The sequence below is a fragment of the Coenobita brevimanus genome, chromosome 111 (genome assembly GCF_032717465.1).
Source record: "Coenobita brevimanus isolate Jiangsu-jjx chromosome 111, ASM3271746v2, whole genome shotgun sequence".
Lineage (NCBI taxonomy): Eukaryota > Metazoa > Arthropoda > Malacostraca > Decapoda > Coenobitidae > Coenobita > Coenobita brevimanus.
In genome coordinates this window covers 30904847-30917385 of record NC_137064.1, presented here as the reverse complement: position 1 = coordinate 30917385, position 12539 = coordinate 30904847, and the positions used below count along the sequence as shown (strand labels likewise).

The following is a 12539-nucleotide window of genomic DNA, read 5'->3' as shown; positions in this document are numbered from 1 at the left end:
TATTTCAATAGGCTTTTTTTCTTCCTCAATAAACAGCTTATCCTGGAGTCGGGCAAAACACTAGTCACTTACACCCTTCCCCACCCCCCCGCTCTCTCTCTCACTCTCTGAATTAAGTCATCCATTCTTTGGTCAAGTGTTTTTCCCATTTCCTTCTGACAAACACTTCATTAAAGAGTCCAACAAAAACGTAAATATCTTAGTAAATTAAATAAAACCATTAAAAGAGTAACCTGACCACTTCTTCACATACACTTGTGCCCTAATAATTGACACCCACATATGATTTCGTTAACCTATGGGAAAACCTCTACCAGCAGGGGAAAAAAGTGTCTTACTAAGCGTCTGGATTTTTTTTTTTTCTACTATGAATGCGCATGGGGGTGGGGGTTTTGTAAAGGTAACAGGATAATTATATTCTGTCCAACATATGACGATTTATGCTGTCCAATATAAGACCATTTTAACCAATATGACTTTACTTTGCCAACAGTAAAACGATTTTACCGTGGCTGACGCAAATCGTATTTACTATTGCTTACCAATGGCGATTTTATTTTGGTCAACATATTCTTTTTAACTTTTGCCAACACTAGGACGATTTAAGTATTGCTGACACACATCGATATTGCTCTCACTAACCCGAGATGATTCTGTGTTGGTCTGTACAAGACGATTTCAACCAACACGATGGTTTTATTTTGACCAACAGGACAGTCTGATATTGGCCAACACAATGTGATTTTGATTTGGCCGGCAATTACGACAATAAAATTTGGACAATCCATGACGACTATATACAGCCCAACGGCATGAAGATTATAATTAATCCATTACGGTTTCCTATTGGCCAACACTAAGCGATTTTATTTTGGCCGCCAGCACAAGGTCAAAAAAGTCCATTTTACTTTAGCCAAAAACACACACGACGATTTTGGCCAACATAACTTTTATTAACATTTTATTTTGGTCAACACAAGACGATTCTAATCTGGCCACAGCTAAAACTGTTTTGTTCTATCATATACCGGTAATATTTGGGCAACCGCTAGGACGATAATATTTTAAGTATATGGCAGTTTATATTGGCCAACACGTGATTAAACTCGACAAAACAAGATCATTTAATTCAGCTCTTGATCTTAGGAAGCTTAGAACCTGGGCAGGTGTCCTTTTCTTTGACAGGCCACCATAAGACAATAATTCTACTCTGTCTACTGTCTAACTTCTTCCCGTCTTCCAGCATTAAGAAAATATAGGGTAGTTTATATATTACGCTCCTCTTCTCCACTCCGCCATGCAATATTCTGTGTGCTGCGGGAAGGGTTCAGTCAGTTATCACTACCTACCCTGCATCATTTTTTCATCCCCTCACTGCCACACCCACGACCACACCAACAGACTGAGCAGTCCCCGCAACTCAGAAAATACTGTCAGATATTTTTAGTGGAGTGCTGTTTGCGGACCACCCTGTACCTTCTCTGTCTACCATCTAACTCTTCCCATCATCCTCCGCTTTATCGGGCTAACTTTTTATCAATCGCCCTAAACTTCTCTGTCAATTATTCTACCTGCCTGTCTGCCTACCTGCCTTCTTACATTTATCCTACTTACTCCCAGTTTATCCTTATTCTATCATTCCTTTAAAAGTTTTTCAGCCTACTTTCCTGCCGCACCTTTTCCTGTCTATTTTCTTACCCACCTAAAATTTTCCTGCCTACCCGTCTCACTATATCTAACTTCTTACTTCTGAAACTTCTCCTATCAACCTGCACAAGTTTCTCTGCCAATGTTTCTAACCTCTTCCTTCCTTCCTGTCTACCTATCCACCCTCCTCCTGCCGCCTGCCGGACTTTTCCTGCCTTAACCAACTCCTGACTGCCTGCTTGCCGATTTCCCTCAAACTTTAACCTACCTTCCTAACTGAGTATCCCTTACTGGTACTAAACACATTGTGTCATCTGTACCTTTAACTTGACCACCTGCATCATTCATTTATCTCCACCTGTCTCCCTAACTCCCATCACACCTATTTCGCTCTGACTCCTTCATGTCCTAATCCTTCTCCATGCCTTCCAAACCACACACCTATATCCACCCTTCCCTCCCTAACTCTCCCAGCTACTTTTCTCCCTAACAGTTTCTACCAACCGTTCCCAACTCAGTCCTTCCTCCGTTTCCCGTATTTCCTCTGTACCATATCTCTGTCTCCTTGCCTCCCCTCTCTGCCCTTCCTGCGTACCCTATCTCTGCATACCTGCCTCCCCTCCCCTCCTCTGTCCCCTACTCTTCCTGCCTACTTTCCTCCGTTCCCTGCCTTTCCAACTTAACCCTGCGTTCCTACCAACCCTGCCTGACTATTTACTTTTGCTACCTTTCACATCTCAGTATCTTCTTTCCCTTCTTCTCCCTCCCTGCTCTCTTGCCTAACTCTATCTACGACCCTACCTTCCTTCGATCTCTACCTTTCGTGCCTAACCTTCTGTACCTACCTGTCTCCGAAGCATACCTTTCCTGCCTGTCCAACTCTTATCTACCTTCCTAACCATCTATTTACCTGCTTAATTTCCCTCTAGCCCTACCTCTGCTTCCCAACCTTTTCTATTTACCTGACTAAACTAACCCCCTCAGCTCAGTACCCTTCCCACCTTATCTTCTATCTTTACCTTTCCTGCCTCACCTCCTCAAATGCCTACTCTTTCTTTATCTCCGGAAACCTGCCTAATCTCTCTCTAACTACGTGCCTAACCCTCTCTGCCTAAACTCCTCCGCCATCTACCCTCCCTCCCTCCCTAACCCTCTCTACCTCCATCCCGTCTAAATTAATTCACTTCCTAGCTTTCCTTCCTACCCTCGCAAACCTTAACGATCCTGCTTCACCCTCTACATACACCTGCCTACCTACTGTACTACCTTCCTAACATGCTCTACCATCTACCTCCGTCTACCCTACTTAACTCCCTTTCTTTTCGTCCTGACCTCGCTAATCTTAGCCATCCTTCCTCACCCTCTAATTCAGCCTTCCTACCTCCCTACTGTACTGTACGTCCCGCCTAACGTCCTTTCAACCACCCTGCCTCAAGTTCTCAATCACTATTCATCATTATAACCACCTGCCTCACCTTTTGAACCACCCTGCCTCACTTCGTCCACTACCCTGCCTATCTCCCCATTTCCTGACTACCCTCTTCCGCTTCCTTCCTCTTCCCCCAACCTCTCTAATCTCCAACACTCCTCCCTCTTCCTGCCTAACCCTTTATCTTCGTCAAACTGCCTCACCCTCTCTGCCTCGCCTTCCTCGCCCTATCCGATGGCTGCACGAGCTCCCTACCTAACCTTTCTGCCTACCTGCATTACCAAATATCTCTGCCTAACTGCCTAACCTTCCTACTCTCTACCACCTACCTCTACCACCCTGCCTATTGTAGTTTTGTTTTTATCTGAAGGAGCTGGGCCACTTCCAAAACATGTATACTGTGAAATTCTGTAAACCTTGGTTAAGAGGAAGGAATGAGTTTCCTTGGTTACTAGTCAAATTATCCCCCCAATCTGACCATTAACTGAGTTTCTAAAGGCTGGGGATCTTTGTATGGTTACAATAAACGCGTTACCTTCCCAACCAACCTGTCTACCTCCTACTTTCTGCCTAACCTCCTTCACTTTCAAGCTATCAGTACTTTTCCTTCCTAACCCCCTCAGCCTACCTTCCTGATATCCGCAAAAGGGTTGTTGGTACCTTCTATTTCTTCAGTCCTCTCTCTCTCTCTCTCTCTCTCTCTCTCTGCTGTCCTTCGTCGTCTACCGCTCAACTTTATTCGTTCTCTTCGTCAACCTTCCTCACCCTTCCCTTGCCTTACCTTGTCTGGCGTCTGCATAAGCTGTGTCTGCTGTATGAGGTTGAGCTGCAGCTGCTCCTGAAGCTGCTGGAGGATCTGCTCCAGCTGCTTGCGTCCTAACTCGGCCAGCTGCTGATGCTGCTGCTGTAAGGGAAGGAGACAGACTCGTTGTTAAGGTCATAATCACTGTTACAATAATAATAATAATAATAATAATAATAATAATAATAACCATCACAACCATCATCATCACCATCATCACGGGGGTTGACTGGAAAGTGAATAGGAGTGTGGCTCATTCAACTGGTCAAAACGCTAGTACCCCATCCAATTTTTTCTCTGGACCCTACCCTACCACACCTTGGGGTCATTATAATTATCATCATCATCATCATCATGGGCCACAATATTGAAAGTTAATAATAATGATTATCATAAATAAGCTACACACAATCCAAATTTCCACTGCCTCATAGGATACTGGCGGCAAGTGATGAGTCGCTTTTCCCTGACTGGCATTTAGACAGATACAGTATGTAAATTTCTGACATCAACCCATTAAATACATATAATTACTAAGCAGTACCAAGTAATAGCCAGCAAAAGTTAAAGCAATTACCTAACAAGAGGGAGAAAACTAACGGGTCCAACGGTAACAGTAGGTATACCGGCAAATTAAAAGCTGATGGGCTATTATGGTTAACATTATCAAGCGGTAATAACTGTCGATATCAGAAAGTTAATAATAATAATAATAATAATAATAATAATAATAATAATAATAATATCATGAAGAAGAAGAGAAGGAGGAGGAGGAGAAAACAGAAGCCTATGCATGTCGTCATGATCGCTTCATGAGTGGGAGTATACACCATGCAGCCGACTTGAACCCGCGTCTTGCACTACCACACCCACAGTATAAGTATACACCATTCTGTTAGTGAATCATATGGCAATATTTCGTTCTGTCGTGTTAGGGTTTCCTTTAAATCTCTCATAGGTTTATACCATTAATCTCGAAATACTAGGGTACTACTACTACTACTAATAATAATAATAATGGTAATAAACTCGCTACCGTTGTGTACAGTAATTTACACTACTATCGTTATCAGTCAATCATTTATTGTCATTACCGGCAAACTCGTCTTCTGAAAATTTTTATCGAGGATATGGAGGACAAAGGTCTAGTCGTTATCGTCACTCTTTTTTTTTTTGGGGGGGGGGGGTGGCTTAGGCGAAGTTATCTTTTGGGGCGTTGAACAATAGTCTCCGATACTCCTTTGAGAAGGTGAGTTGTTTATTCTTGCTACCACGAAAATTTTATTCTGTGCGTTTTTTTTTTTTTTTTTTTTTTTTTTTTGTGCTCGACTCTGGGCATAGGCTTCTCAGCCTGCTCCCAAGGCCCAGTAGTCCTCCTACATATCGTACACCTCTACATGTCACCACTTCGGCGCTAACACCCACCGTTCATATTGAATACATGCTAGGGCTCTCATACAGGACTAAGTGCATTCCCGTCCCGATTAAAAAAAAAAAAAAAAAAAAAAAAAAAACGACGCAGAGAACCATGATCACATTTATTAAGAGTTAATGGAAGATATCGTCAATTTAGCGCCAAACAATAGACAAACATACTATAAACCACATGATGAGTTAATGTACATGAACTAAACTATTTACCCCAGTAATGACCGTAATTAATGAGTTCAAAATATATTGCAGCAAAAAATGGACTCAGCTGCCGGTGACCCTTCAGTCGCTGACGCATATTTTACTTCGTTTCTACTATTTCCAGACAATTTTATGCTGCTTTACGAAAAAAAAAAAAAAATCGAACTGGAAGGGTTAGATATAAAGTTCATTATACGTTTCAGAACCCGATGTGTCCTCAAGCTGAAATAAATTGTCTGGAGCTTGCTAAAAATTAAACATAAACCACGACATCGAAGCGAAGTGGTTAAAACTCAGATACTTCATTCTCTGGAACCGTATTTACGGTATGAGTTTCCCCAGCTGGGAGAAGCGCTACATAGGCTACAGGGATAAGAACATTATCTTTAATTCTTTACCGATACCACAGATTATTTTTGTTCTCTTCTGGTCATCGCTTTGCAATTTTATTTAGTAATGAGGAACCATACTGTATATTGTTAACTGGCCTCTTTACCTGGTAGACTGATTATGCTTGTAAAAAATCTAAAAATATAACTCTAAAAGTTGTAGTATTATCGAATAAAGTAGTTTTTTAATTACCTATCAAACACGTTTAAGTATACCGAAACAGTATTACTTTTATACAATTCGACGCTGTATTCTACGAGGAGTGGCTGTAGGCTATTGTACGAGGGGTGGCGGCAACGAAACTGCTGCTAGGTAGGCTAACAAATATACTGAAGTCTTAAACCTTCCTCACTATTATATACGGTACTGCATCGTACCTGTTATTTTCTATCAAAATACCCGTATGTCTCAAATAACAAGTACGGCAGTAGTAATAAAGGTATGTTTGTAAATGTTTTAAAATATGGTATATATAAAAAAGGAAAGAAAAATTGTATAATTACGGAATAAAGTACGGAAGCATGTTTCAGATTCTCCGACCAAAATTTTCCCAGCATCAAAAGTATTACATTGTTATACCCGGTACTTGTAAAAATCCTCATTTAAAGAAACCGATAGAGTTGCCAGTCATTAACGCATTGGATCCCAGAGTTCTGGGCGAGGGACTGTGCTGGCAGGGTACTAAGCGTACCGCCCTCCGCCTATCGGCTCACAGTCGAGAAGCTCATTAGGTCCCTACCCGGGGACTCCCTACTTTATTGACTTTTGAAAATTCCCAGTTCCGTCCTGAGGACACTGGGCTCCAATGGGATATAAAAATACAATATAAAAAAAATGACACTATGGCAACAGTATTTAGAATTTCCTATCAATTATGTTCAACTAATAAAGGCAGTGTTATTATCCGTGAAGATATTTAAAAAAATAAAATCGTATCCGCGAAAACAAAAACAATGTATTGCCCGTACCAAGAACAGTAAAAACGTGATGGAAAAGATGCGAAAAGGTTAGCCTAATTAATTGTCTCTGTAAGGCTGCTAACTTCATAACCGCGACAATGTCCTTCTCTAAATCAATTCTCCCACCACGCGTCCATTCACTACACAGTAAATCAAGCCGTCACTGTCAACAATAAAAGACTTACAAATGCGTTTATACGGTACTCTTTTAAATCACCGTCATCAGAAGGATAGCACCTACAACGTGTAGGAAATGTGTACACAATTTTTATGTACCAGGTATATATACTATCTCCAGACGATTTTCAGCCTCACAGGTAATTTTTGGCAATTTTATGCACTATTGGAGATTTTTCAAGCAGGGGGGCCTTCGTAAATCCCTTCACCATTACAGCACAATACAACCGCTGCAACAACAACAAAATCTGATGTTTGCTTGATTAAAAAGTCACTGAAACGAACGTCAAAATAACACAACACGTGATTCCCACTAACAAATTCTAGTTTACGTAAACTGAGAAGGATTTAAGATACGGTAACTATACATCCGATTTACAGACGCATGATGCCATTCCCACACCAGTGTAAAGTACAACAAAATCGCCAAAACTCTCCTAAACACCAAGCGTTTCTTCCGTTAGCCAGTCCTATAGTTTATGCGAGTTGTGAAGGAGTTTAGGATTTTGTTATATCCGATTTACACAGGCATGACGGCATTCTCACACTAGCGCAAAACTGCAGATCATACCGCCAAGCTGTAGGCTACAGTATGCTAAACTTATCCATCGCAGTTATTAATCAATCCTAGTTTATGCGAACTGTAATGGATTATAAGACCTTGTTATATCAGACATGCAGAAGCGCGATGCCTTTCTACCCAGCATAAAAGTGCACAACATATCTGCCAAAAATCATTGAAAAAAAAAAATGTTATTGATATTCCCGTTTACCAAATCTAACTTCCGAAAAACTGCGAAGGAACTGAGACCTCGTTATATCTGATTTACAATCTAACTTTCTATACTCGCAAAACAAATCGCATAACTTATATAACTAAATATCCCACTTTATGCAAACAGTGAAGGAGTTTAAGACCTCGCTATATCCCATTTACAAGAGAACGATGGCTCGTTACATCCTGTTTACAAGAGCAAGATTGCTCGTTATATTCTATTTACAAGAGGACGATGGCATTCTCACACCAGCGTAAAACCTAAAAAAAAAAAAAAAAAATCATGTTATGCTGCGGTGTTGCACAATTTGGCTTGGGAACTATATCGGGGGAGCAACTACCTGCATATAACTGCAATAAATCAAAAGAACCTAATCCTGCACTTTTCTCCTTCCCCCCCCCCACCGCCGCGTTTGCAATGCTGACGCGCGGTGCAAGGGCAAAACAACTATACCGCCAAACAACCGTAAACAAAATTGGGGGAACTCTTTATTTTCGCGCCAAACCTCGCGCGAAACTCCCCGAGATTTTTTCACGCGCCGTACACGCTCAACAGAGACCGTATTCTCGCTGGCTTACGAGGTTTTCGCGATCTCCGGATATTTATTTTACTTGTTATACTTTAATTACTCGACTATTATTATTATCATTACGTTCATTCCTCCTGCCACCAAACTTTTTTCTACTCAGAGACTTCTCGGACTGAAAGGGCTATTAATAAAAGCACACTTCATTAACCTCTTCACCGATGGGATGCACCCTTTACCCCTTCGACCCGCTTACGCCTTTTTCGTGGTTATTCTTGGAAGTATCCAACTAGTATACTCGTTTTAGAAAAGCGCTCTCGTTGGATTTAATGAAGGCTGCATCAACCCCATCCACTAAAAAAAAAAAAAAAAATCTGAATATCTGTTTGGAGGTAACACGAATAGCCTATAATGAATAATTTGTAACTGAGCCGAAGAGGTTAATGAAAATTGTTTCAAACCCTCACCACGAACGGTCTCTCCTATTTTTTTAAAATCCTCCATTAGGCAGAATGGATTACAATGCACCTCCTCCATAAAGTCTCGTACAGCACAAATTAAAAATCACGTCCTCGAGTTGAAGGTTATGGTAAATAATTCTCATGTACCGTTACGTTACCTAGTCCCGATATTTACTTGAATCCAACCCCTCTCCCCCTTGCTGTTGCCTGGAAATTACATTCAGCTTCGGAGACACTTGGAAATCGGTCAGACAAACAACACATTACCGTACTAATATAAGAGATTCATTCCATGCTGAATAAAACCATCTGAGTAGCAATAATGAAAAATTCGTTACCCGATCGTGGGGGATAAAAAGCTATTAGCAACAGACTAAAAGAAAATATCAGTTTGTAGTACGTAAAATAAGTCACTCAGGAAAAGGTGCTACGAAGAATCACGTGACAACCATCTGAACACCTTCCAATCCGTTTTCTTTTCTTCCTGCTTCCAAACAATTTTTTTTTCTGCAAGGAAAACTTTCGAAAACGGAGAGGTTACAAGTATATATTGTTACCTTCATAAACCCCGGAATAAAATAAAGCCGGTTGGAGGTGGCAAGAATTAAATAAAAACACGTCACTGTAATGAGGGGCCTAACTAAAGCCTTTTTTTTTTTTTTTTTTTTTTACTAGTACCGGTATTCTAAGTGGATTTGTAGGCTCCCCTGCTGCTCAACGATTTCTCATGTCTATTACACACCGATATTCTCTTCTGTGTCGCTTATGTATCTTTGTGCCAACATGCTTTGCGTCAGTAGCGTACAAGTGGGTAAAAGGTCTGCTATGCAAAATAAATTGCTGAGGACGAGGTACCACGATGCCTCTCATGCCACTTAGAATACGGCCTCAAATCTGGCACGAAGTTCCCGGAGATTTTCACGCGCCGACCACAACTCGTTGAGGAAAAAATTCACCGATAAACTTATGATTAATACCATCCTGTAGCTATGATTCGTTTTTGCAGGAACGATAAGGAAAGGAGACTGCAAAAATCTTCGTAGTTATACATTCTTTTCGCAGGAAGGACAAGGAAGGGAGAGTGCAAAAGCTTAGAAACTGTATAATCTGTTTTGGAGAACGGGAATGAATAGTGCAGTTTCCAAGTGTCTTGTTCTTCCCGCAAACAATTTAAGCTACGACATCGAATTTATCTTAAGACTGTGTAAGTTCCAACCAGGCTTTTCACAAATACCTCCGCTATAAAAAAAAAAAAAAAAAAATGAATCTGCCTCCAGTGTATAATTCTCTTTAAAACTGGATCCCTAAAGATACCTCACTTGCAGTACAGCACTAGGCTCTTCGATCACCCCTGCCTTCACTAATGTATATTTCACCGTAAACACATCATAACTATCGATTTATTATAACAAAACCAAGCCCCAAACTCATCATCGTAAATACGATACAAAACTTTTTACACACACCTCAAAAGGTCGAAATCTTCACTGTAAAGACACCAATATAAAACTCATAACAACAAACACTTTACGATAGTCTACTGAATTCCACCCTTAAACATAATCTCCAAACTATAAACACCATAAAACATGGAATCCGTAACTGTAGACAAAACACTCAACTATTTATTATAGCCACTCCTAAACTTTCAATTTACACTACCGAGTACTGGATTTAAAATAAAAACTACCCTAAAACACCAGTCTCACTATAAACAAGCAAAACACCCCCCCCCCAAAAAAAAAAAAAAAAAAAAAATTTTACTCCTGCCCTCCACAAAAACCTGCCACACATACCTCCACCTCCCCCCCAAAAAAATAGCGATACCAAACACCCACACGACAATCACGAACGACAACTCTACTTTCTAAATCCACTGAAGACACGAACGGCTTGATATTAATTTACACGAATGTAGCGATGGTGGGCTTATAACTTCACTCGAGTAATGTCTCCTATTACTTTCCTCTACAAACTTTGCCGACAATCGTAAACTATCGCATAAGTAACCTGAAATAACTAATGCCTAACTATCACAGCTACACTCAACATTAACCCAATAAATTCGCATTTAATTTAGCTTACTTATAAAGCCGCATGCTCAAATACAGTAAATCTTATACAACTTTTGCCTATTATAATAACTTCGCATCAAACTTTAGCCTAAGAAAATAACTTCGCACCAGATTTTGTCCGAACATTATTTCTATTCAGCTTAAGCGGCAAAACAGACTAACTTCCATAACTTTGCAATCCCACAGCGTAAACTCAGAACTACCTGTACGGTACGCACTCCTACCTGACGCAACTGCACTCATAATTGACTTATTTTTATTTATTATTTTGCAGCTGATGCTGTTAACTTTCACTGCTATGGACGGACATAACTAACTGGCTGGCACTTAATTGTCGCAACCACTAGATGACCTCTGTGAAGGGATTGTTAACTTATTGGGCTAGTCGGAAGAATATAAACTCACTGGATATATATATAATTAATCCCTTCGCAACTGCACACTTTGATACTTTACTCATACATCTGACGATTTCGTGAATCTGGAGAACAGTCTAGGTATCAAAGGGTTATCAATACATCCTTGATAAAACTCCAAGACACTCTGAGGTAAGCTACATCTTTTGCGAAAACACCATGTGGGTTTTGGGTGCTACGAGAAATCACACAATCGACGGTAAAATTTTTGAGGGGTTAAAAGTCCACCTGAATCTTAATCTTTTCCTTACTGTTAAAACATTAAGTTACAAAATCGGGTAACTTCATAATCGAACACACACCATTATGTTTAGATGGGAGGAATCCTACGGCAGGGGCTGATTTTTTTTTTTTAATCCATCACTTAGGTACTAAAACACCAGACGATTCTGTTCCGCTGAGAATAATCCAAAATAATAAAGCGCTGAAAGCACAACTCACGTGAAACAGGTCCATGGGAGTCTCCAGCGCTAACATTGGGAAGGTTTGCAAGTGTCGCGGCAGAGCTCAAAACCTTTCTCTATAGTAGCCAGAACTCCAGTCTGGCTGCTGTTTCCGTATCCGTCTTCATCCGTATCCGTTTCTCCGTGTGGCTGGCAAAGTCCAAAACCAGTCCAAAATGGGTCTAAGTGTTGAGGGAAACTTTGCACGGGCACATTAAGTAAACGTTTTCTTAGATTCACCGAAAGTCTCTCATTTTGTCTAAGAATGGTTTTTCAAGTCCAATGAATGCCGCGGGTTCCTCCATTCACCAGTGGGGGTGGGGGGAAGGGAAAAAAAAAAGTATAATGATGGAGGATAATGGGGGGTGGGAGTGAGGTGCGGGGGAGCGAGAGGAGAGGTGGCGAGGTACGAGAGAGCAATACGCACGTCTACCCTCCTCCGTGGCGCGCGGGCAACTAGACTCGCTGGGAATAAACAGCTATGCAATAACTTCATCCCAGGCATCCTTACCCTCCCTTCCCTCCCTCCCTACCCCTCATTCTAACCTCCGTCGACTCCCCTCCCTCCCTTCATCGCGGTATCGTCCCCTCCACCTCTCTTTCCCTTTAGTTGTCTTCCTTTCCTTCATTTCGCCCGCAGAAAGGCAACTATTCCTGTCAAGACTGATGAGTCGTTGTTAAGTGGATTTAGAGTAAGTGCGCCTCCGCTTCTTAATTTCAAAGACTTCTTTCAAATGCACTGGGGTTTAAAAACAGCTAAAATGAGCTTGGTTATTTGCTACCAAAAGAGCGTGAAGGTAAACAGC

At 41.0% G+C, this 12539-nt stretch overlaps 1 protein-coding gene across 3 annotated transcripts in view; it reads right to left on the bottom strand.

Moving 5' to 3' along the window:
* Positions 1-12003, bottom strand: part of FoxP (forkhead box transcription factor P) — a 141944-nt gene extending 129941 nt beyond the window's left edge. For all 3 annotated transcript variants that reach the window (XM_080286336.1, XM_080286338.1, XM_080286339.1), the window contains exons 1-2: positions 11732-12003; positions 3858-3980 (exon numbers count right to left, since the gene is read on the bottom strand). In XM_080286336.1, coding sequence (XP_080142462.1) covers positions 3858-3980; positions 11732-11767 — 159 coding nt within the window. In that variant the 5' untranslated portion in view covers positions 11768-12003. The remainder of the gene's footprint in view (positions 1-3857; positions 3981-11731) is intronic.
* Between the last annotated feature and the right edge of the window lie 536 nt (positions 12004-12539).